The sequence below is a fragment of the Balearica regulorum genome, chromosome 27 (assembly GCF_011004875.1).
Source record: "Balearica regulorum gibbericeps isolate bBalReg1 chromosome 27, bBalReg1.pri, whole genome shotgun sequence".
Classification (NCBI taxonomy): domain Eukaryota; kingdom Metazoa; phylum Chordata; class Aves; order Gruiformes; family Gruidae; genus Balearica; species Balearica regulorum.
Genome location: NC_046210.1, coordinates 3,859,844 through 3,885,313, shown reverse-complemented (window position 1 = coordinate 3,885,313; position 25,470 = coordinate 3,859,844). Strand labels below are relative to the sequence as shown.

Here is a 25,470-nt window from a genome sequence, read left to right as displayed (position 1 = left end):
GGCCTGATCCTGAGCGTGCCCAGAGCTTGCGGGACTGACACGCTGCCCTCTCAGGGAGGTGACACAAAGCCTTTATTTGCCACTGTCACCGGTGGGTTTGCAGCCTTAGCATCTGGGGGGGGGGGGTTTGCATCCATCGCTACAAAAGGGCTCCGCATACCCCTGTACGGGGAGGGGACCGCGCATTATCATTTCAATGGTTCTTTACATAAATACCAAAGAAGAAGAAAAGCTGGTGGCTTGTGTTGCTCCCAGCCTCTGAGAAACACTATCTCAGTTATCGGATTTGAGTCCTTTGCAGCGTTACATTTTTATACATATTTATTCATGCAGAACAGAGGCGCCGAGCGAGTCGCCCTGCCACGGGGCTGCTGGGTGCACTGCTATACATAAGAATGCACCTTCATTTACATCCTCGCTACTTCCCCACAATTGAACGATGTGGGTTATTTTTATTCCTTATGTGTATTTTTTTTTTTTCTTAAAGGTGGGGGAAGGGGAGGAGGAAAAAACCCACAAACCCTCTAAATTCACCTTTTTTTACTCCTATTAAAATTTCCTCTCCTGAATTTTTATAAGCCGTAGAAATGAGGCACGAGTGAGCTCCACCGGGCGGGGGGAGAGATGAGGCCCGGCGATGAGGGGGAGGAATGTGTTTTGGGGCAAAGAGTAAGTTTATAACTATTTTTCTCTTAACCGGAGCAGTTAGCTGCACTGCAAGCCATTCATCTTCTGATTTAATAACTCATTCTCCCTGCACGGAGATGGGGTATTATATTCCTGGATATTGCTTTTCTTGGTATCAAGTATCAAAGACGAATCCACATTTTCTAATAAAATACATTTTCATTGTAATTGAAATAATCATTTTTTTGCTCCTTGCTTTTTCCCTTTATTTTGGGTACTGGAGCTCTCCTTCCCCCAAGTCCCTCTTTCCGGCCTGACGTTTATTTATTTCCCTTCCCAAGGGATGGTTTCAGTGCTGGCAATACAAACTCCCTCGTTTTCCTCCATCCTGGGGGGGGGCCTCGTGTGGTGGGAGAAGTGCCGTCGTTTCCCTCAGCCTGCCTCTACTCAAATAATAAATGGGTTATTATATTATATATAGCATATATTATATTACATATGGCATATTTTGCATGCAGGGGGTCTCTGCTGGTGCACAGTCGGGGTACCGGGGGGTACCAGCCAGCTCAGGGGGCTTTTGTGACCATTTAACCCTCGGATGACACTTTATTAGCAGCAACCCATCCCCTGGAGCAAGCGTTTCCACGCGCAGCAGCTCGTGCCCGAGGTCTTTTCTCCCTCTGGGGTGCGATGAGTTTGCAGGGCCTCAAGGAAGGGGCAGGGCAGGCAGGTCCCGGTGCGGCGGGTGCGTTTGTGGTCGTGGAGGGTTTTCTGGGAGCAGAGGGAGCTCTCGGCTCGTGGCACTGCCGCTTCCCGCGCCGCCTCGCCGGGGTTAATATCCTTAAACAAAACTTCTCCCTTTCATGTTCTCCTCGCCTGACTGTCTCTTAACTAATCATTTGATCTCAGCATCTCTGCGAGAAGGTTCAGAGCCTGATCAGAAATTAATGGGAAGGAGGAATTAAGCAGCGGATCAAAGTGGCTGCGTCGCGGGCTGCAGTTCGGGGCTGAAAGCAGGGGCGGCTGGCGGGACGATGCGTGTCGTGATGGCAAGGGGGGGGGCACGGGGGACGCTCGGGGACAGCAGCTCTTCGTGCTCGCGGTCCAGCACGGCCCCGGTGCTGCAGGCTGCGACCCCTGGTCAAAGGGTCTTTGCGCCGCTGCAAGCGGCCATCACCCTCGCGCCAGGCCTGGTGTCGGTGCACCGAGGGGCTCTGGAGGTTTCCCCACGTTTGAGGATGCTGCAGGCAGCCACGCTCCCCGCAGCGCCGGAGCCCGCGTACGTGCGACAGGAATTCCCTCGTTAAACAAATATTTGGTGAGTGGGAGGAGGAGGGGAGGTGGCAGCGCTGCCGAGCCCCCCCGCGATGCCGCAGCCCCCCGCGATGTTGCAGCCCCCCACGACGCTGCCCGGTCCCCTCCCATGCACGCGGCAGCCCGGAGGGAAAGCAATGGCAGAGCAAAATGAACCTGGGGCTGGGGGCACGGCATTGCACCCACCGGGTTTGCAGAAGCAGGGCTTTTCTTTACAAAAACTCTTGTAATTCCTACTACGCTGCATGGACCCGGCTGGATTTTTTGGGGCGATAAGCCAGGGTGGGAGCGGGGGGCACACGCCGGCCCCGTGAGTCGGGATTCGGTTGTTGCTCAGGGCTTTGCTCCCGGCTTGTTCTGCAGCTGCCGGGCTTTGTCCCATCCCTCCGGGAACCGCTGCTCCCAGGAGATCTCCCTCTGCATGGGGGGGGGCAGGTCGCACGCAGTCGATGGATTTGCCAGATTTCTTCCAGCTGGAGCGAAAAGCCTGGGAATTTGGGTGGAAATCTGGCCGTGAGGAAGAAGCGGGGCTCTTGGCGTTTGAGGAGCAGATCAATTTGGCTGGTGTCGCTGGTTGTCCCCGGCCACCTCTGGGCTGATGCTCTGAGTTCAGCCTCTCCCGAGCCAGCCGTGAGACGAGCCAGCCCGGGCTCAGCTGCTGGCGGAGGGGGAGACTGGGTCTGACCTGAGCGCCAAGAGCTGGAGCTGTACCAGCCTGGCACCTTTCCTCATTAAAAAGGGAAGGAACACTTGGAAAACAGTACTTTTGCCACCTTTTGGTCTTCTCTTGCTGGAACGTCACCGCAGGTGCCGCTTGCTGCTCGTTGGTGGCAGGGCCGAAGGGGGGATGTTCCCAGGGAAATGCTCCTGGAGCGCATGATGTGCAAAGCCGCTCCGTCCCCTGCACTGACCGCAGCCTTCGCATACTTGGTTCTCCCAGAAAAGATCCAGTAATCGGGAGAAGGATACCTGCAGGCAGAGGAGTGGGGGGGGATTCCTGCGGGACCCCTCCCCAGGTGATGTGACCCACGTCCCCACGCTCGGGGTCTGAACCCCGACGGGTGCTGCCTTTCCAGGAAAACGCTTTATCAAACCTCAGCCTTGAGTCCTTTAATTATCTGCTTCCAGGGTATAAATTGCACAAGCACTTACGGGCTGTTCTCAGCAAGGGCCTGAGGCCACGAGGCAGGGCTGTGGCTGAGGTGCTGGGCGAAGGGCTCCTGCCTCCGCTGTGCCCCTCTCCTTTGCACGCCCAGCTGCGTTTCAGCGCGCACACACACACGCTGGTTTGTTTAAAAAAAAAAAAAAAAAATTCTCCAGGAGGGAAATGTGCAATTAAAATACCACCACCACACGCACAAAAAACCCAAACCCGTGGCAGTCTCCAAACAGTGAATTAAATAAGGATGAAAGGCAAATGCTAGCTCTGGCAAAACCCTAGGAAAGGAGCCATCAGCTCTCCACATCGTCCTGGGATTTCAAACCACGCCAATGAAATTTGGCCGCTTCATTTCATTCACTGTCAATCAGCGTCGCTGCTACTGATGCTTCCTCCTCTTTTTATATCCCCCGTTTCTTTTGGCGATGCCCAGAGCTCAGTTGTATCCCAGCCAGGCAGCCCTCATCACCAAGCGATTAAATCATCGCAAAAAAAAAAAGGAGAGACGTCGCTTCTCAGACATAATAGTAAAAAGGGGGCGGCGGGGGGGGACGACGGCTCCGGGTCTATTTCTGCTCTGATATGTCCTGGCGCCGACAGCGTGCGTTCCCCAGTTGCCGTGCGATGCCGAGCCGTGCCGCGCCGGTGGTTTACCTGCTGCAGATGGCAAAACACGATGTTCAGAGAGGACTCTCGCACTGCGCTGGCTTTCCGTGAGATCCCAAAGCCCCCAGCCCTGGGGACTGGTCCCGCTGTGATGCCGGACCCTGCCCTGCCGCAGCCTCGCTGGGCTCCTGTGACTTTTGTCCCTACACGGAGCCATCAGGACGGCGGTGAATGTGGCCCATTGCACCTGCTCCCCAAGCATCCCTGCCCCTGAGCATCCCGACCCCCGAGCATCCTGACCCCTGAGCATCCCGAACCCTGAGCATCCCGAACCCCGAGCATCCCAACCCCAAGCATCCCTGCCCCTGAGCATCCCGACCCCCGAGCATCCCGACCCCCGAGCATCCCGAACCCCGAGCATCCCAACCCCTGAGCATCCCCACCCCCGAGCATCCTGACCCCCGAGCATCCCGACCCCCGAGCATCCCGACCCCCGAGCATCCCCACTGCTGAGCATCCCGACCCCCGAGCATCCCAACCCCTGAGCATCCCCACCCCTGAGCATCCCGACCCCCGAGCATCCCAACTCCTGAGCATCCCCACCCCCGAGCATCCCAACCCCTGAGCATCCCCACCCCCGAGCATCCCAACCCCTGAGCATCCCAACCCCTGAGCATCCCTGCCCCTGAGCATCCCGACCCCCGAGCATCCCGACCCCCGAGCATCCCCACTGCTGAGCATCCCGACCCCCGAGCATCCCCACCCCTGAGCATCCCCGTCCCTGAGCATCCCAGCCTTCAAGCATCCCTGCCTCCGAGCATCCCAGCCCTCGAGCATCCCTGGTCTGGTGCCTTTCACGAGGGCAGCTGCCTCCCCGCCTCTAAAATCTAGTGCTTTAATAATGGAGTGCTTGGGCTGTAAGGAGAGCGTGGAGAGAGGGGGGAAATAATTGTGTGATTGGGGGTTATCGGTTCGCAGAGTCTTTCCTGCCCTGGATTTGGCCATTCCCAGGGTAAAACAGTGATGAGGGCAGGGCTGCCTTAATGAAAGTGTGGTTAATGGCCTGTCCCTGGGGACCACAAACCAGCGGGCTGTGACCGTCCCAGCCCCGCTGCGGCTGAGGGTCCCTGAACCCTCTTTTTCATGCAGATGTTTGCAGCAACAACGCGGCCCCGGTTCCGCACCGAGCCTGGGCGTGCGCTGCGCTGCTGCGTGCACCGCGCTCTGGCGGAGGTTTCATCCAAGCCCTGGGCTGTTGGAAATACCCAACAGGTTGCTTTTATTTATTTTAAGGGTTTCCTGTTTAAGCGCGGCGCTCTAGGAAATCCTGCTGGCTCGTGACATCCCTGGGGCTGCTCCTGCTGCCTCGGTGCAGGCAGACAAAGCACCCGGCTCTGCCCCCCACCCCGGAACAGCCTGGGCAGCAAAGTTGGGCTCAGATCCCAGCTTTTTCCCCCCCACGGAACAAAAGACTCAGGGTGTGAATGCAAAACCTTCCGTCCCAGGGGACCATCCCCGAGCGGCTGCATGGCCAGGGTGGGGGGTGCTGGGTCTGGGGGGGGTTATTTGTCTGGGAAATAGTATTAAAAATAAGTTGTGTAGCGCTCGCACGGCCGCCGAGCGGGGCAGCAAAGGGCTGGGCCAGCGACTGCTTTTTAATTTCAGAAATGTCACTGAGTCACGAATGACTCATAATTATAATGGGAGACATTTCCAACCCGGTGCATGACTCGGAGACGTCTTCCAGGGATATTAGAGCTGTTTGTAAAAGCCAGGCCTTGCCCTGGCGCTCTCCCCCGCTCCCCAGCTGTTTTGTGTCCCCCCCCCTTGCCAAGGTGACAGCCCGTCGTGCAGTGCCAGCAGGGATGCGGTCGTCCTGCCGGGCTGAGGATGCTCGTGCGTGTCCGGCGGGAGCAGGGGGATGCATTAACGCTCCCCATCAGGTGGCAGGTGTCTATTAAAGTGACTCCCATCACCGCTGCGTCTGGCCTGCCCTTGACTCGGGGCTGCCCCGGCAGACAGCTCCGTGTCAGCGGCGTAACCTCAGCGCCGGGGCGGCCGCAGCTCCCGGGGGATCGGCAGGCGGAGGGGCAGTGGTGTGTGTGTCCCCCCTCCCCGGGTTGCGCTCGTTCCTGCTGCTCTGCCTCTCGGGGACAGGCGGCTCGTCCCCTTTGCCATCGTTTTGGGTGCAAAGGTGGCTTTGCGGATTTTTGACGGTTGCAGCTCTGTGCTGCGCAGAACAGCGGCGTCGCTGCCTGCGACGCGCGGCGCGGAGGGGGGTGTTTCTGTATCTGAGCATCGTCCGGGTTATCCCTTGCTCTGCCGCTCTTCCCTCCTCTTCCCAGCCAGGGCAATTGTCCTTCCTGTTCCTGGTGTGCTGGGAAGGGGATAGGTCTGCAGCCGGGTCCCCGGGCAGCGCATCCTCAGGTGCCGGGCGGTGGGTTCTGCGGTGGGTACCCAGGGGCGATGCTCCTTCTCGGAAATGCTTCAGCATCCGGCTCTTCCCACGGCTCACCTTAGCAGACAGCCCAGCGCTATGCCTCCAGACTCAATTAATTAAGCAGGATTGGTATGAACTAAATTAGGCAGGTGTTTGATCCAGTCGGACCAGTTCCGAGCTCCCGGGGTGACTGGTGTGGGTCCGTGCCAGCATCGTCCCCGGTGCGATGCCCGGGAGCCGGGCTCGGGGAGCCATGCGGTTCCCTCCTTGCTGGAAATACTTTCTCACCAAATAGCATTAAATATTCCTGAGCTGTGAATGTCTTGGACTGATTTTATTTTCCATAAATAAACTTGTTGGGAGATATTTGGAGATGGGCCTAAGCTGCAGAGCTTGGACTGGGTCCCAAATCTCGCTGCTGTTTGGGCTCGAGGGGTTGGTTCAGGATTGTTTCGAGCTTTATTTCTGTTTTAAGGGTTTGAGATTCAATAGCCGCCCTCAAACGCGACTCTCTCAGTGCTTCCCCAAGCTCCCTGGTCCCCCCAAGGGCTGCTGATGGGCGGAGAGGGGCTAACAGGCAACGCCTCGCTGCCAGGCATGGGCTATAGGGTTATATATATATATATATACATACACATAGGCTGCTAGAGGTACTGGGGGTTTCAGAAGCGGTGGTTACCGCTGGGTGTTTCCAGCGTGGCTGGCTGGACGCTGGCCGTATCTTCAAGAGGCACCAAGCCCCCGTTGTTTGGGCTGGGACGGCGGATGTTCGATGTTTTAGGCAGCTGCCTGCACCGGTACCGTGCGTTGGCGGGGTGCAAACCCTTCCTCGTCGCACGTGCGAGATGCCCCTTCGCCCAACGGCTCCCAGCCGGCGACGTCCTCGGTCTGTCACAGCTTCTCGCTGGAAACGGGTTGCTTTCCAGATTGGGTAAAGGAAGGGGAAAAAAAAAGAAAGAAAGAAAAAAAAGAATCAATTCTGTTTGTTTATTTTTAAATGGGGAAATTAAGTAGGAGAGCTGTAAGGATGTGTTTGCAAACCCACTCCCTGCGCGGCACAGCCCGGGGAGGCCGGATCCGTGGGGCGAGGAGGTGAGGGTTTAATTCCTTTCCCTTACCGGAGGGGCCGAGCGCGTTCTGCTTGTCTAACATGTGCCTGATTAATTATGACAAGTACAGGATTGCTCTTTTGGTGAGCGCACATGCTCCCCGAACCCCTCGCGGTCCCTCACCCTCGGCTTCCCTTCTTTTCCCTCAATTTTCAGGTTTATGCCGAGCGCAGCCATGGGAAGAGGAGTCTAATCTGACCCGTAAACTCTGTCACATCCTCATTAATTTGGCCATGTCTCCCCTGGTAGCCTAAGGGAACCATCACATTTTTAACGAGGCTCCGAGGAGGCCGTCACGGCGACAGCTTCATTTTGACAGCTGCGATGGGAAAGGTGCAGCGTCAGGTTTTGCGGCGGCTGCCGGGGCTCCCGATGCCGGCTGGTCCGTGCGCAGGATTTGGCCCTCGCCGTGCAAGCTTTTGCAGCTCCGTCCGGGGCGTTTTGTTTCGGCTTCGTTTCACCCGGGATGCAGCTGGTTTAAAGCTGAGCCGGGCACGGACCCGGAGCGAAGGGATGCTGCTGGTCTTCCATCCACGGCCGGTGCTGCGGGGACGGCACTGGCATCCCGGAGCGGGGCATGTCCGAGCCCTTGGGAGAGCTCCAGAGTTTGGCACCGTGGTTTGAGACAAACTACCCTGGCCAATTCTGGGTGTTTCAGCTTTTTTCCCCTATTATTCCTAAATTTAAACGTTCTGTAATGAAATCCCGTGGCAGAGTCCCCTTCTCAAGGAATATTCCCCGCCGGGAGGTCAGGGGCCGCATCCACGAGCGGTTGCGTGTTCAGGGCGAGGATCTGTTGGTGTTTTGTGCGAGGAGAGCGGCTGATCCCGCGGGATCTTGCTCCATCCTGGGAGCTGCTCTTGCCTATTCTAATGCAAATGCGTGTTAGCTGATAATCTGAATGTTGAGTGGATTATTTCACCCCCAGACGAGCTGCTGTAAGGCAAATTTTTTTGCTTTCAGTATATTAAACGGGAAAAAAAAACAAAAACCCAAACCCAAAAAAACCACCACAAAGAAACCCACCTTGGAATTCCTTTTTATCGCCAGAAATCTGTGCAGGAAGAGCACTTCTCTTTTACTCGCACACCCTAAAATAAATGAAGAAATACGACCTAATGACACCCTCTAACAGCTTTATCGCATATGCATGATAATTGCATCAGCAAACGTTTGTATTGCAATTAAAGCCAGGAGGCAATAAACCATGAGAAATCAATTAGAAGAGGATCCCGGCTGTGGGAGCAGCATCCCGTCCTCCCGCCTGTCCTGCTCCGATGCAGTAAGACCCAACCACCCGGTTTCATCCTATCCGCCCCAAAAAACCACGGCACGGCTCAACCCCCCCCGTCCCCCCCCCCAAACCGGGACTGAGCGGGGTGTTGCTTTTTCTCTCTCCAAATTTCCCGAACGCCGGAGCATCGCCGCCGGCTTTGCATCATCATGCCAGAGCATCGCTGCCTGGTGGCGTTGCATCATCGCTGCCCGGTGTTGAAGCCGGTAGTTTTTTGGTAGCTGAGGGTTTGCTCCGGGCACTGCCGGGACAGGGAGCAGAGGCAGCACCCCTGCGCCCGCACGACGCTGGGATTCGAGTTTGGTTTTGGGGCTGGGACCAGCAGCGGGTTGGGCCACGCTGGGGTGTCGGTGGGTTGTTTAGAGCCGCTGGGCTCAGCTCCGGGCTCAGCTCCTGCCAGGGCACAAATGGAAAGGTGGAGGAAATGTGCAGGGTTTGAAGCAGAATTCGGCCTTTTGGGTACAAGCAAGGGAGCTCCTGCTGCGGGAATCCAGCCCCGTGCAAACGCTGCTGCCGGCAGCTGAGGCTTCGCTTAGTGCTGCTGCCGTCGCTGCGGGCTCCTCCGGCCGCTCGGCATCCGCCCCCTGCACCTTCCCCGAGACCCTCTCTCACCCCAGGAGCAGCTTTTTGCTCGCTCCGTCACCCCAAATAACAGAGGTTTGGCTGCAAGATGCCAACCCCCCGAGCCCCGCTCCAGCCAAGCGCTCAAAGGGCGCTTTGCCCACGGAGATGCATTTCATCCCGTGCACCGCGTGCTTTGGGGAAAAAAAAAAAAAAAAAAAAGATAAACCCACCAAAACAAACCCTTCCCTTGCACGTGCGGCTCCTTCCCCCGGGAGAGACTGAAAGAGAGACTGAACCGCACGTGACAGATGTTAATCGCATCATTTAATGCACTCCTGGAAGGCACTTGGATACAGGGCTGGGTAGGAACCCGTACGGAGGAGAATAGACTATTGTCTCTTGTTTCCGCCAGCACCCACGGAGGAACAGATAACCCCGCGATACACAATTCACCTGGGGTTTTATACGAAGGTGCAACTCTCGGCTCTTAATTTGGGGAGTTTTCTAATATATGCATGGTGAATACACCCGTTTCCATACAAATAAATAAAAAACCCCAACACAAAAGCATTTTTTTGTTTTGTTTAAAGCTCCCCAAAGCGCTGTTTGGTCTTGGGAGAGGGGGGGGATACAGGAGAGGGGAAAATAGCGACGGAGGGATCACGCCTGATTCACACCCGAGCATCCCTGCACTGAACGCCTTTAGCGCGGCCTGGGAAATAATGAAAAACCATCAAATATTCGTCGTAGGTTGGAGAAGGGCTATTTGCCGCGTGGGGCTGCCGGCGGCAGGGAACTGCAGGCAGAAGCAGCATCCCGCGGGTCGGCTCCCTGATTGAATTCCCCCTCGGTGACCCGGGAACGTAATTGCGGCGAAGGGGAGCCGGGACAGATCGCACCCGCCGTGGAAATCAGCATCTCCATCCATCACCCAACCCAGGAAGAAATTGAGGCGAGATGACTAAAGGTCCATAAAAGTAGCAAACTTATTGACTAATAGATTTCTTAGTCATGAAGTCCCCGTGCTCCATATGTACCGAAATCAAAGCAATTACGGATTTAAATGAAGCTGGAATCCGTGGTGCAGAAAATGCTTGTTTTAGCGTAAGATTGGCCAGAGGTGAACGACCTGTGAAACCCCTGGTAATGAAAGCTCTTCACAGCTTGCAGTGTTTCACTGGATGGTAATTGCTGCAGTCTGTGATACGGCTCTGGCTGTGCTAATGATGCACTGTTCCTTTTCATAGGACTCATTTAAGCTTCCCATTTTTCAGGGATTTCAAAGCAACAAGGCATCGTGGAAATTAACACATTAACGTGGACGTTTTCTCACTTGGAGTATTTAATATATTATTTAAAGCTTTCGACCGGTATCGATTAAGAAAGTGATGGGGGCCGGGAGCCTCGGGAGAGGGCGGCTGGTGCGTCTGTGCGCCGGAGACAAATGGAGCGCGACACGGGCGTTCATCGCTCCCGGTGGGGCTGCGTCGATACGATTTGTATTTTATTTAGCATGACAAGATGGATATATTAGAACAAAACATACATTAGGGGAAAAAAAAAAAAAAGAGAGAGAGATTTTGGATGGGAATAAAAATCCTATTAACTTCCAAATGAAAACCACATGCAAGGGAGACAGTTGGCTTCTCTTCTTAGTTTATTATTAAATATTTTACTAGGGAGGGAAGTTCTGAGCTGAGCATCTTTTCCCTCCTGTTCCTGGCAAGAGCGGTTTGCGTAGCAAGGAGGGTGATTTCTCGGTCGTTTTGCCAAAGCGGTTTCTGGGTGCAGATCAACAGGTAGTGATGGTGCATCGGGGTGGGGGCAGAGGCCCCGCCTGCGCTTTCGGACACCCGCGACTCGGGAGCAGCAAATTCAAAATGCTGGGGGTGAAGCGCGGCAGGTAAATGGATGCGGTGGGTGGGCTGGCGTTTCGTCCCCAGGGACGGAGACGGGCAGAGCAGCTCCTGCCACTCCTGAAATGCTTTTATTTTCCCCCAAATAGGAAGGAGAGCTCTGCTTCCCTCCCAGCCCTTGCAATCTCCGCGGCCGAGGCGCGAGCGCGGCTCCCAAGGGGCTCCGGGATTAATTTCTTTCGGTGACCTTGGGGGCCGCTGCAGCCTGACCCCGATGCCGGAGGGGAGGCGAGGTCGGAGCGAAGGAGCAGAGGGGACCAGCAGCAAATGATAAGAAGCTCGGGGCACTTAAGAGTTTGAACAATACGGAAATGGCATTTCCAGTTAACTTAATCACCGCGCCAGCTCCGGCTGAATATAAGCGCCGAGATTCAATTACCATCCCCGCGCGCGCGGTCCCCGGGGAGCGGTGTGTCACCGTCCCCCCGCAGCCGCCGGCTGTCGGCTCCGCCGTCCCACGCTGCCGCTCCCCCCGGGACGCCCGTCCTCCCGCACGGCCTCGGGGGCGGCCGTGGGTCCCTGCGGGCATGCCTGCGGCCGGCGAGCGGGGTCGCGGCTGGCAGCGAGGGGTCGAGGCGTATTCGGGAATGATAAATAAGGAGGCTGCAGAGTGCCGGGCGCTTGTAGGGATATGAACTTATTCTGCCGGTATTTCTGTAAGGTATCGGGACAGCGATTTCTATTTCGGAAACGGAGGCAGAGGTGTGAGTTGGTGACTGCGGAAGGTGCGCTGTACCTGCTCAGCATCATCCTGCGTCTCCCTCTCTGCACAGGGGTGAGCATCATCCAAAACGAAGCCAGCGCAGGGCGTGGGGCAGAGCCAGGCAGCTCCCCACACCCGGGGCTGTGCCAGCCCTATCCGTGTCCGGACGGTTTTTAAGGCTGATCCTGGCGGGACGAGGGGATGGGAGAGGTGAGGAGGAGGAGGAGTTTGGGAGGCAGCACTCGTCCCCACGTGCCGTGGGGCGTAATGAGCCCCAGTGCATCCTTTCAAAGACTGTGGGGACATCGCTGTGACAATGGCCACAGTGCTAAAGAGGGGTAGTTATCAGGTCAGCCGGCTTTCCTACAGCCAGGCTCTGTCCTTGTCCCCAAATCCTCCTGCCTCTCACCCCTTCATGGCCGGTTTGGCGGTGGGACGCACGTGCCGGGCGTTTGGGCTTGGCCGCAGCCCTGAGCCCAGGCAGGGAGCCGTGATTGTAACCGTGGGATAATCCACTTTGCTGAAGCTGCCTGTGAGACCGTTCTTTATTTTTATAGAGAAAAATCTAATCCAGAAAATAAGAAAACACTCATTATTTAATTTTCCCCAGTATTTTCGTGTGCTCATGGGATTTTAATAATATTAATTATTATTTAATTTGCGCTTTGGCAATTCATTTGTGCTGAGCTATTATTTTATCAGAAAGAGAGCAATACTCAGACTGCTTTTGCATCACCGTGCATCCCGCCGGCCTCCAGCCCTTCCTCCCAGGTACCCATCCGCCTCCCCATCCCACCCGCCCTTCCTCGTGGGCACCCATCCATCTCCCCATCCCATCCCAAGCAGCCTGACATCTCCATGTTCTCTTCCTCCTCCTCTATTTTATTTTCTTTTTAATCTCTCACTTCTAGACCCTAAAGATCAATCTGTTGCACGTGTCACCGGGTGCTCTTTGCTTGTACGGGTGGGAACAGCCGAGCAAAGGGCTGCCAGGGTCATCAGCTCCAAGTCACAAAGCGGAAGATTTGGTCACTCCCGGGCGTCCCCAGCGCAGGAGCATCCCTCCACACCATCCCTATCCCAGCATCCCCCTATCCCAGAATCCCCCTATCCCAGCGTCCCTCCATCCCAGCATCCCTCCATCCCAGCATCCCTCCATCCTCGTGCGAGCATCCCTCCACCCCCCTCCATCCCCTCCAGCTGCAGCCCCACTTCCCCAGATAATGAGAGCGAGTTTAAAAAACTTAAAGCCTCTTCCTGCACGCTGGTGACTGACACAAATGGAGTTCATATTTAATCATCTGTTAACTCGTTGTCTATTATAGCTCTTTAATAGCACCATAGATATTCTTAATGAAGCATGATTTAAGGTATTTACAGCTCTAGGACCGACAGACATCACTCACAGTGTGCAGGTAATGAGGCGTAAAACAGCTCTGGAAACCGTAAAAATGGGAGAGAGAGAGCGAGGAGGGAGAGAAAGCAGGCGAGGAGTTAGGAGCTGAATTGTTCCAGGGTTTGTTTTAAAATGTTTAGGCATTTAAAGTCATTTCAGCTTTCCCGAGGTGTCTGGTAGCACAGAGTTCAGCGATTCCCAGCGCCGGTAACCCCTGCCTTGCCGGGGACGGACCCGGCCCCGCGATGCTCCTGGGCCAGGGCAGCTGCTGCGGCAGCTCCTTCCCTTGCGAGGATGGGAAGGAGGGGGGAAAAAGCCCTTTGAGGGTCCCCAAGGGCCGTGCAGGTGCATCTGCGGGGGCACGGTGATGCCCCAAAGCAAAGCTTGGATTTTTTCGGTGCATTCGATTGCCTCCGCCAGTGCTGTTTGCTTTGCCCACCCGGTGGCACGGTCACCACGACCCCTTTGCTTATGATGGGGAAACAATGACCCTTTGCTTTGCTCGTTTGCAAATGTCACCCTGTGCAATCCTTTTTTTTTTTTTTTCTTTCTCCCAGTAAAAAAAAAAGAAAAACCAACCCTGAAAAAACCCCACCCAAACCCAAGCCAAGATTTGGAAAATAATTTGTGACGGAGGTGCCATTTTGCATCAAAATATTTTGTAGAAAATGTCAAATGTCACCAATCCATGTGTCCCACCGTGTGATAGTAATTGGGCTGGAAGGCTGCGCTCTGCCACCGCGGCCGCTCGCCGCCGCCTCCTCCTCCTCGCAGACCGCTCGGGAAATGTGTCGCTTCCCCCGAGTTCATCCCGGCTCCCCTGCCTGCGGAGCGGGCAGCGCTGCCAGCCTCGACGTCCCCAGCCCAGGGACGAACGCGTGGCATTCGTTAGCTCGCCCCCGAAGCCGCGCCGCCCGAATGGCAATAAATAGCTACTGGGAAAGGGGGGGGGACGCACGGAGCAACAGCTCGGCAGCTGGTTTGGGGGGTTCTTTTAATTCCCTTTTTGCTGGTGGTTTTTGGGGTTTCTTTTCTGGCTGGAAGATGGGCAGCGGTGCCGCCCCGGTTCCTTGATGTCCGGTGTCTGGCAGCCAGCTTGCAGGTGATGATGATGATGATGATGATGATGATGATGATGATGATGATGATGATGATGATTTAGATAAACCTCGATTTTGGGGAAACCCAGCGCAGGGTCCCTGAGCGAGGAGGCACAGCCTGTTGCTCTCCTCCCTCCCCAAAAGCCATCGAGAGGCGCAGCCTCCTCCATACCCACCTCTCGCAAACCTGTGTTTACAGCATCACGGACCCCTTGGAAGATTTATCCCATTTTCTTGGTTACGTTAAGCGTGTAACACACCCACTGCAGTTTCATTGCGAGGAGCCGGTTTGTTCTGCTACGGGGGGAAACAAACTGTTCTCCTTTCCCAGCAAATAACCCATTCCTTAAAGCATCCCAAGACCTTCGTCTGGGAACAGACCTTTAATGCGTTCGCTTTAACAATCCTGGATTAATCAATTCTTATTAGAACATTAGGCTGCATAAATATTTGGCCGGTTTCTCTGCGGCGAGCCCCGGGGGGAGAGCGAAGGGATGGGGAGAGTTGCAGAGCGTTAGAAAGTCAATGAAGTTCCCTTCGGCAGCGCGGGGCTGGCGGGGGGAGCACAGACCTGCGGCTGGGGGAGTTGGGTCAAGCGTTCGGATGGTGCCACTTGTCCCCTTGGGCAAGTCCTGCGGAGTAGGGTTAATATTGCTGACCTATTTTTGCAAGGGGAGAAGAGGGGGGAAGCGGTGAGGTGCTGGGTTTAAAATAAGAAGGTAAAATCCTGCTGCGCGCTGCAGCTCTTTCCCCAAGCCACAATAACGGACTCGGTTGCAAACAAATTTTTGCCTGCCTCACCCCCCCCCCCCGTGCTGTTAGCCACCAAAGAAGGAGCTAGAATTTCTCTTTGGCGAAGCCTCAGCAGCAGAATTGCTAACTATGTGCCCGTTATAGAAACTTTTTAGTACTGGGGACGAGCCAAGAAAAAAGCCCAGATTGACTCTCAGCTCTCAGCTGGTGCTCGCAGCGCTTCCACCTCGCGGGAGGAGCAGCAGCGCTTCCACTCCTGCACCGGTGGGACGCAGGCTGGAACCCTCGAGCGATCACCCGGAGAGCCGGGTTGATGTTCCCCAGGACGCTGGGCACCCTGCCCAGCACCCTGCCCAGCACCCTGCCCAGCACCCTGCCCAGCCAGGAACTCCTGCCCCGCTCCGGCAGGTCACTTTGGGTATATTTAGCTTTTCTGGTCTGCAGTTTGATAAACCAAGCTCGCCCCTGGCCATCGCGCCGGGGCACGAGCTCCCACCCGGGTGCCGCGGGCTGGGGATGCGTCGCCACGTCCCATCTCTGAACCGGAGGGTCTGGCCAGCCTCGGTCTGCATCGTCTCGGGCCGTCGGTCACCCCGAAGTCCTTTGCAGCGAGATAATACGGGCTGTTGCAATGCCGAGCTTTAGCTCTCGGGGAGGCGGAGGGCCTTTCGGCTCCCATACCGTCTTAATCTGTCGGTGCCCCGGTTTGCCTCTGCAGCAGCTCCCTACCGTGGGATATCTGTGAGGAGCTGTAAAGGGACACGGGTGGCAACAGGTCAGCTGGAAATCTCACCTATTCCTCGCGCGGCGAGGGGCTGGGTGCTACCAGCAGCTTTTGCTGTGAGCAGCGTAACAGCCCTTGCTCCGGGAGGAGCAGCTCCGAGGGCTGGAGGAGCTGGGGAGGATCCAGGTGGACTTTCCAAAATCACCCGAACTCACTTTTCCCCTGGGCCGGGAAACGGGTGCTGGGTTGGGGCTTTGCCCATCGCTGTTCCTTAGTTTGGGAACTGAATTACTAAGATGAGCGGGGCCAGCAAAGCTGGGCACCATCCGGCTTCCCTTCACAGTCAGGAGGAAGTGATTTCGTGCCGTTTTGCTCCGTGCCCCGCAGCAGGCATGCCGGCAGGACGGGGCTTTGCTCCGGCTCCATCCCTAGCCAAGCACGGGCACCCCCCGGCAGGGCAGAGCCCCGCGGCCGCCCCGGCGCTGCCGAAAATTCCGGGGCGCTGCATGTGTGCCGCTTCCATGTGCACTGGTTTCCAAGGAAACCGCTCGCTCTACATGTGTGTCGCTTAACACCCTATTTGCTTTCATTTGGATAAGTCCTTAATTCCTGTGCAGCCCCAGCTCCGCGGGATCTATTGAGCTGCGTGTGTATCCTCAGCACACAAATCCCTCTCCTGCCTGCCTGCCTCGTGAAAAGTCCCTGCCTGCTCGGAGCAAGTTTCCTAAACCTGTGGCTAATCGGAGTGGCTGATGCTTTCTGCAGTAATAACTGGATCTGTCGCTGCCACCTCCCTCTAGAAACAATTAGCAGGGAAAACATGACACGCAGCGCTGCTGTCATCCGCCACCGGCTCTGCTGCTTCGGCTCCGTTTCGGGTGGCGAAGCAGGGCAGGACGCCCGCGCCCTGGGACGTGGGGTGCAACGGCGACGGGGGGGGCAGGGGGGGTAAAGCACCAGCTCCGGCCGCCCCGCCGAGCCCTCGGGGAAGGCGGCAGCTCGTTGCGATGGTTAAATGCTGATTGCAAAGCACCCCAGCGGGAGGGCTGGCTGGGGAGCCGGGGTGACCCCCGCGTGAGCCTGGCAGCGTCCCCGTTGGCGCGATGCTGCTGGGATGCAGCGTGTCCCCGCACGTCCCGCGCACCGGCAGCTCCTCCGTGTCCCGGGCTGAGCGGAAAAGGGTGACTAGGTGTTGGGGGTGCTTTGTTACCCCAGATTTTCAGCCGTGGTAATGCAAAATAGCTTTTTCTTCCCTCTCCCCCTTCCTCCCTTCCCTCTGCAAAGTAAGCCGCCGCCTGTTCTCCTGCACTGGAAGACTGAGGCATTCTCTGCTCTAAACCCACTTTCCTCCTCTCCAAAAATCCCCGGGGCTGGTTCACGCTTGTGAAGCTGAGCAGCTCCCGTGTCACTCCGGGCTGGCTCCTGTCTGGAGCTCTGACAGCAGCTAATGCTGTTAGCCTGTGTCGAGGAGGGATTTTGGCATTAAAAAAAAAAAAAACCCACCCTAAAATCACCAGCACTCGGGCTGCTCTGGGGCTTGCAAGCAGAGCCAGAGAAAAAAAACCCACCTGCCCCACGTCTGGGGTATTCAGCACCGCTCGGGAACGCCGGCCAGAGGATTTGCCCGGCTTTCGGGGAGATTTTCGGGGGGCTGGTGCAGCCCCGGAGCTGCGCCCGGCCGCTGGCACGGGATGCGACGGCACCTAAGCACCCGGAGATTAACTCGGGGCCATGGAGGGCTTTGCTATCTTTAGGTGGAAGGTGAGGGATTGTGCCTCTTAGGGTGGCCTGCAGGTAATGCCAGAGAGAAAAATCCCTCGGTGCCAGCCCGGCTCGGGGCCGCTGACCCCGGCTCCTGTCCCCACGGGGGTCTGGCCTCGCCGGCCCCCGGCCGCGTGCGCCGCCACCGTTCTAGGCCACAATCTGTACCGAATTGCGAGCCTGCTGTTAACTTCGCTTGCACTCTATTCTCGTGTTTGCTGTTATTTTTTAACACTTTTTTTCCCCCCTCCTTTTTTTTTTTTTTTTTTTTTTTTTGCATAAAAGCACTATCCTCTCCCCAAAGCCTGCCTGTAGGGAAGGCATGGTCTGTACAACTGCAATTATTTCGAAGAACAGATGGAGTGAGGAGCAGAAAGTCTGTTAATAGTAATAGAAATGCTACATGTTAACCTGGACAGCACACGATGACAGTCCCATGACTACACGTTCTGTTCCCACCAGCTGGGCTCCCGAGCAGAGACGAGAGATTCAGAAACGCCGTGCTCAGCTCCGTACCCTCCCCAAAGTTAGAGCTTAAATTCCTTCACACTTGCAGCGTAGGGTTTTTGGGTTGTCGGGCTTCTTCTCCCCCCCCCTCCCTTCCTCCTTCCCATTAAACGCCGATTTTAACACCGGCAAGGAATATTGCTGATTTTTTCCGGGATGCTCTCGGCGATGCAGCTGCGGGGAGGGAGGTGGCAGCTCTGCTCCGAGGTCCTGAGCTTTGCCCGTCACGGTTCCTCTTCCACGCGCACATCTGTATGGTTGGTGTAAACCCCCCCCCTGACGCAAACGCGTCGAGCCGGGCTGGGATTAACGCACCGGGGCAGCGACACCTCGCCGGTCGCGCTCCCAGGCAGGGCAGTTACATGAGCACGGGGATTTTCTTTGCAAGTGTTGCAAGCTGTTTTCTAAATAGGTTGAAATCCACCTTTTCTGGTTAAACCAGTTCTTGTCGTGGAGATGTTGTTTGCAAGGGGGGGGGGAGCTGAGCGATGCCCGGCTCCGGTGGGCTGCAAGGGGAAGGGGCTACGGGGGATCGCTGGGTACGGCAGTAGTCCGGAGCTCGCTTGCTCCATTTGACCGAACCAGGGGTTGGGAAATAGAGCAAAAAAGGTTGTGTCTGCCCCAACAATCTCACTGTGAAAATCCCTGCCTGGTTTCACAAGCGACTGCGGGATTTAGCCACCGAGCTCCAGCTAATTTTGGTGGGAGTTGCATGGCTAAATCCCCCAGCCGTTTATGAAACCTCAGCCCTCGGGCACGCTGGAGCGGTGCGTGGCACCGCTGGCGAGCTGACAGATGCACCTGGAGGTTTTATTAGGATATAGATCCCTTAATCTGGGTGCTTGCAGGATAATCTGGTGCCTGAGCTCCTGCCAAATCCCCTGAGATCAGCAGGTTTTCTATCCACAGCCTCCAGAGGTCACTTCAAACCCAGCTCCATCCTCGGGGGACCAAAATATCCACGTTGTCTCATAGCACAGGTGGCACCCTTGGGTGCTGGACACCCTCGGTGGGGACCGGGGCGGGGTGGGCACTGGGAGGGACGTTGGGGGGCTGGGCCAGCATCGTCCATCAGGCCCTGCTCTCTTTGCCTGGTTGCCATCGCCCAGGAGAGGTACCCGCGTGCGTGGTGAGGCAGCGGCTTTGCCTTCCCGCAGCATCCCTGGTGCCTCTTTCGGTTAGTTCGGGGCGGATTTAGGTAGAGCTTAGCGCCTCACAGCCACCCCCACGTCCGGCCGCTGCCCTGGGGGGCCGGAGCAGCGTTTAAACCCCCCCAAATATCCCGTCCCTCTCTCGCAGGGATTGCAGCCCTCGAGGGCAGGTCCCCTGTGGTGCGGTGCATCGCTCTGCCCTGCGCCGCTGGGGGATGTGGCCAGAGCATGGCTGGCAGGGGACGACACTCTCTCTGGGGGCGTTTATTTGCAGGTAGCAGAAACCCCCTGTTCTTCCTCCCTTTGAAGAGATTTAGATCGCGAGGAGTAAATCATCAGGAGCGGGTTTGCGGCCCTCGCGTTCCCCCGGCGCACGTTCATCGCTCGCCTTCGGTTTGCACGAACGCAGCTGTCAAAGTGCGCGTGCATGGGAAAGCGTGAAAAAAAAAAATATGTATTTTGGGGGCCGAGAAAACTCCTGGAGGGATGTTCTTTGCTCGCACACCGCCGGTGCAAGCCCCCAGTCCCGCACACCGTGCCCATAGCGTTCTCCTCTCCTCTTTTGCAGAGCAAGAAGTATGTTCTGGTGCTGGTGGACCCCGATGCTCCCAGCAGAGCCAACCCCAGGAACCGTTTCTGGAGGCACTGGCTGGTCACCGACATCCCGGTGAGTCCCCCCCCGACCCCGCGGGGTCCGTACGTTGGGGTCCCGGCAGCTCGGAGCTTCCCGGAGGGTTGGATTCCCACGGGGCTCGCATCTCTTTCTCGGTACGGCAGCATCTCGGTGAAATCCCGAAGGATGAGCGTTTGCAAGAGAAATGTAAATGGTGCTCGGTGTGTAGGTAGGGGAGTGCTTCCTCAGGCTATATAGAGCGGAGCTGGTCCAAAAATATTGCTGGGTTGGGTTTTTTTTTTTTCCTTCTTCTAAAGAAATGCTGAAAAAAACCTGCTTTGAAAACTCCCCACCACCAGTTTTCTCTGCAGAGACAACCAGTCATTTCAAACATCTCTTCCTGCCTTTTTTTTTTTTTTGGTTAAAAAAGAAATTTTGGTGAAAATCTCACTGGTGCCAAATTTTCCCTGGTGGTTTGGTTTGTTTTTTTTTTGGGGGTGAGAAAAGTACTTCCAGCCCCAGGAAGCAAATGGGGGGGAAATGGGTTTAGGCTGAATTCCTGCTGCTTCCCAGCTCCGAAGCCCCGGGACAGACGGAAGAGCCCTTACCCCGGCAGCGGGACGTCATCCCGAACTGTCCCGGCGCATCACTGGTTTGCTTCCAGAAAGGGTTTGGAAAATCAGTTTATTCCTTTCCTGCTTGCTTTTATCTTTTAAAAGATTAGGTGTTTCAGCCCTGAATCAATCTAACTAATAATCTTAGTACTAAAGTCTAATTAAGATATCAATTAATTTGCAGCATGCATTTAACAAGAAATATCTCGTCATTCTCCTCTATTATTCTCTGAAATTACTGCTAAGGGCTTTTTGTACAGATACCTTAATTATCTGTACAAAAGACTTTTTATTGTTAATGGGAATATTGAGCAAATTAAAATTGGATATTAATACTTTCCATGAATTTCATAATTGGCTGAAAAATATAAAGCATTCAGAATAATTGCAGAGATTTGTGTACAGGGCTTTTTTTTTTTTTTTTTTAATCCTTCACAGAAACCCTTCTGCATTTCTAACAACAGGGTCCTGAAAGTCTCTCATTAATTTTAATATTTACTAAACGCAAAGAAGCCCAAGCTCTTGTTTTCCCTTCTGTACACAGATCCTTCTGAGGCATTCGCTATTGCTAATTATTGTGGTTTTCGGGTTTTTTTTTTAGTGTAAGATCATTTAAGCAAAGAAGGGAAATGTGGGATTAAAACCAGCTTTCCAGTGCAAATGGGAGGTGTTTTTTCCCTGGCATTTGGGCGATTCAGTTTGCTGTATAAAAGGTCAGAAAGCTCCTTGCCAGGCCGTGAAGGAGGGGAAAAAGGAGATTTTGGGGAGGGAGAAGGACTTTCCCATCCCCAGGTACCGTGTCGCTGCCAGGGACAGGGCTGACCCCAACCCCGCCTATTCCGTAAGCATTGTCATCATGAGAGAAATATATATATATATATGTATGTGCATGTATGAGCAGGGAGTTGGACTCAGTGATCCTTATGGGTACCTTCCAACTTGAGCTATTCTACGATATATCATATCTAAAATACATATATGGATATGAGATATATAGAAGGATATATAACGATGTGATATATATCTATATCTCACGTACGCACACACATCTATGCCTGTAAATCTCCGTTGCCCTATAAGACACCACCAAACCCATCGTCATCCTCGCAGAGCACCAAGCCAAGATCAGCTTGCCCCAGCCCCGAGGTCGGTGCCCGTTGCCGGGGTGCAGGCAGGGGGGTCCCAGCATCCCCCACCCGCCCCGCTCCCCGCCATCTCCCCGGGGTCGCAGTGGGAGCTTTCCCAAATCACCAGCCCCAAATCTCTTCTGCGAAGCCGGCGGCTCCCCGGGCTCAGACACATGGTGTCTCGTTGAAATGCAGATCGTTGGGGGGTATATGGAAGTCTTGGCTCCGAGGAGCTTCAGCTGACAGGCTTATTTGCACACTGGCTCTAAAATAACCGTGTAGGCTTTACATGACACCTTCTGTTGCTTTGGTGCAGAGAGGGGCTTTCGAGTGCCTTTCTCCGGGAGGGACGGGGCGGCCGGCGCGATGGTTGGGGGGCTGCGAAAGCCCCCGCACCCTGGCATCGCCCCGGCATTGCCCCGGCATCGCTTTGCCATCCCCGCGTTTGGAGGGAAGCGGCTCCGGCAGCTCTGAATGCCATTCTAGGTGCTGCAGTACCTTGGCACGCCACCAAGTTTGGGATTCGGCTCGGAATTTGCTTTCCCAGGTGGGTTTTGGGATGGAGCATCCCATCCCCGGCAGTGCTGCTCGCCGTTCCTTATCAGCCGCTGCTCCGCCGCTCCTCCAATTGTCAAACACGAGAGATGCTTTCGCTCCCATTCAAAATAATTTAAATAAAAATGTTGCTACAAAGTGGAATAATATCTTTTGATGAATGTTTTTAAAGCCCTTTAGGTTTTCATGGTAATTTGCAGTGTAAAATTATTTAGAGATAAGAGCCAAATTAGCTCTTATAGGCGGAGGTCGATATGTCCCGTTATCCATGCAAGCAGTGTTTAAATATAATCAGCCTTTACTCTAATGCAGCATAATTGTTCATTTGAAATAGCTTTTTTTTTTTTTTTTATTTTTTTACTCCATTCAATGAGTCATTAAAATATTCAAAGGATAATGCAGTGAATTGGAAATGAATTTATCACATTATCCTGTATATACTGTAGAGCATCAGGTAACTAGGCAGAGTCGGAACCAGTTTACAGAGAAACCCAGTAAACAAGGCTTTCCATTTTGTATTCAGCGGGGGAAAGAAAAAGAAGGGAGAAAATACTGCCCTTCAAATGGAAAGCTTTCCGTCTTTATTCCCCCTCCTTGGGGAGGAGGAAGGGGGAGGGAGAGAGCAGCAAATTTGTACTCCACTAAAGCCTCGCTGCTTTAACTTTATTTTTATCAAAATATGTTTGTAACAGAAAGTCGTTATGGAAACCAGTTCTGCCAGCCGGGAGAAATCCTGCGCCAGGCTGGAGCGGAGCGGGACCCACGGGCGCTGCTGCCGCCCGGCACGGCTCGGCTCCCTCTGCCGACCCCTTCCCCAGGCGGGAGGGTTGGGGGAAACTGAGGCACGGAGCCGGTCGGAGACCGGTGCGGGGTCAGATGGGGAAACGTGTCAAACGTGTTTGAAGGCGAGCCGCTCCCCGGCCATCGCCCGTCACCTTCCACGGCTTTTCTCCCCAGGGTGGGTGCGCTGGGGTGCAGCCCCCCGGCGCTGCGGTCGCTCCCGTGGCTTTGCAGAGCGGGGCGGGGAACCCACGGCTGTGGGCCCGGCAGGTTTGGGTGCTGGGGGACCTCAGCATCCCTGCCCGGTCCCAGCGGTCCCGGCAGCACCGTCGGTCCTCGCCTGCGGCGCTTGCTCCCGCGGTTGCGTTTGTCAGAGCGTTTCTCCTTGCTGGCTGATAAACAGGCTCCGGGTTGCAAGTGTCACCATAGAAACAGGTGCTATCTTAAGCAAACAAGGGCTTTATTAACCTTAAAAGTTACGGGATTTTTGCATGATTAGAGGCTGGGAAGGGAGCTGCGGGGGGCCGGCTGCTCGCCCGCGCACGTGGCCCTGCACCCTGCCCCAGCCGGCGTCCCTGTCCCCGTCCCAAAGGGACGCCGATGCACGTGCTCTAAAGGAAAGTTTTCCCCCTAGCGTGTTATTAGAGCATGGTATGGGGGTCAACCTCATCCAAAATGTTTGGATTTATTAAAAATAATAGAGAGCAGCTGTTAATTGCCGGCTGCTGTTATTTCTGCCCTCGGCTGCAGGGCGAAGTGCTGTACGGACACGCCGGGGGTGCTTTTGCAGAGCATTTGTGATCCGGGCGCGTTCAGCATCCCAGCAGTGCCAGCTCCAGCCAGCCAGGAGAAAAATCTTGTAGCAGGGAATAAAAAAAAAAAAAAAAATTAAAATCAGCTTTTTGAGTATGCTGTGGGCAGGAGGGATCCCCGTTTTGGGAGATGCTGGAATGCCGGGACAGGTTTCCCCACGTGCCGTTGGATCGCCGATCCCCGCCGCGCCGGTGGGATCTGCCGTCTGGCGGGGGGACGGGGCAGGTGCCGTGGTGCTGCGTTAGTGTTCTCCTCACCGGGGCCCTTTCGCCTCTACTTTTTGGTGATTAAACTCAGGGTTTGAAAGGGAAAGAGCAGAGAGAAATGTTGTTTTAATTGGTGACTTGGCTCCTCGGAATAGTCAGTTCCCCGGTGTGAGTGTCTGTCGCTGCTGGTTAATGAAGCCTTTATTATTAAAAGGAAAAAAAACCCTAAGGAAAACCAAAATAAGCATAAGAGGTTGCTGCTCAGGTGTAGTTTTCTTTGCCCTTCAAGCTTCTTTGGTCCTCCGTAGGCACGTGGCAAGGTCGAGTCACCCCGAAACGCCGGCGGGAGTCTTGGCATTGCCGCGTTTGCCGGGACCGGGCGCCAGCCCGCGGGGCACGCGTTTCCCTGACGAGGTTTGTGTTGAACAGGTTTCCCGTGAGCGGTATCCCAAGTTGAGTGTCAACCACTATTATTCATGCTCTGCAAACAGATGGGGTTTAATTGCCGTTACTGTCAGGCTCTCTGCAAATATCACATGAAAAGGGCTTTTTGGCTAATTGTTTTAAAATAAAAGTTCAGAAACGATGTATAGAAACTATAGATCGGATGTATTTTAAAGAGCAAACTGTTTGTATTACCTTTAAACATAGTCTTTAGTCGACAGCATTAGGATGCCGCCCTAGGTCCTGCGATGCCGAACAGTACGAGAGCAGGAACGTCCCGCCGCGGGAAAACCGCCACCGGCCCGAGCCGCAGGGAGCGGAGCTTGCTCAGCCGGGGCATTTCTCTGGCAGCACCAGGGCGAAGCGCTGCCTTCCCCGGGCTGCAGCCAAGGGAAGGAGGGAAGGGAGCTCGGGGAGGGCCAGAGGCCCCCGGAGTGAGCAGGAGGTGGGGAAAGGTTGCACAAGCACGTGCAAGCGCGTATCTTTGCACAAGGACGTGGTTTTGCATAAGCGCGTGTTTGCACAAGGCCGCCGCGGGCACGAGCCGCGTCCCCGCCGTGGTGCTGCACCCCCCCTTGCAGCCTGCGCTGACCCGTTGCGGCTGCTCACGCTGCGGGGAAAAAAAACCCCCTCCCTGCATTTCTTTATCCACTCTTGGTGCAACGGCACGACTCCGGCAAACCTCGGCGCCTGCTCCGCCACCCGTCCTTACGCCGCCCTTTGCCGCCGTGGTCCGTCAGTCCTGGGGTGTTCCGTCCCTTCCCGTGCTCTGCCCGGGGGAAATTCGGTCTGCAAACCCCCGGTGCGCGGGAGGGGGTTAAACCCGCTGCCGCGTCCCTGCAAACCCCGGCTTCTCGCCCCGCGTGAGCTGCTGCTGGGCTCTCGTGGAGCCGCTGCTCAGGCTCATGCTCGCCTGCCTTGTAATTAATGCTCCCAGGTAATTGCACTCCCAACCCCCCCCTCCCCGAAAAGCTGCCACGAAGCAATTCCCCCCGGGACACAGCGAGCACCGAGAGCACACGGGGGGACGTGCAACGGCTCTGCTGCGTCTTGGGGAACGGCCACCCCATAGCCTGGCTGGCGCAGCGGGGACGGGGCTCCGTCGCAGGGACCGAGGGCACTTTTTCTTGCTGGAACCCGTTTTGGGGCTGGGAGGAAAGGGGGAAAGCGCTGAGTACCCCGACACGTCTAGTT

At 55.6% G+C, this 25,470-nt stretch overlaps 1 protein-coding gene across 8 annotated transcripts in view; it reads left to right on the top strand.

Annotated features, from left to right (window-relative positions):
• PEBP4 (phosphatidylethanolamine binding protein 4) overlaps window positions 1-25,470 on the top strand; it is an 83,735-nt gene that overhangs the window by 24,682 nt on the left and 33,583 nt on the right. For 7 of the 8 annotated variants that reach the window (XM_075736700.1, XM_075736696.1, XM_075736699.1 and 4 more), the window contains one exon: window positions 19,693-19,791. The exons of the other annotated variant lie outside the window; for it this stretch is intronic. In XM_075736700.1, the coding sequence (XP_075592815.1) occupies window positions 19,693-19,791 (99 nt within the window). The remainder of the gene's footprint in view (window positions 1-19,692; window positions 19,792-25,470) is intronic. 8 annotated transcript variants of the gene reach the window in all.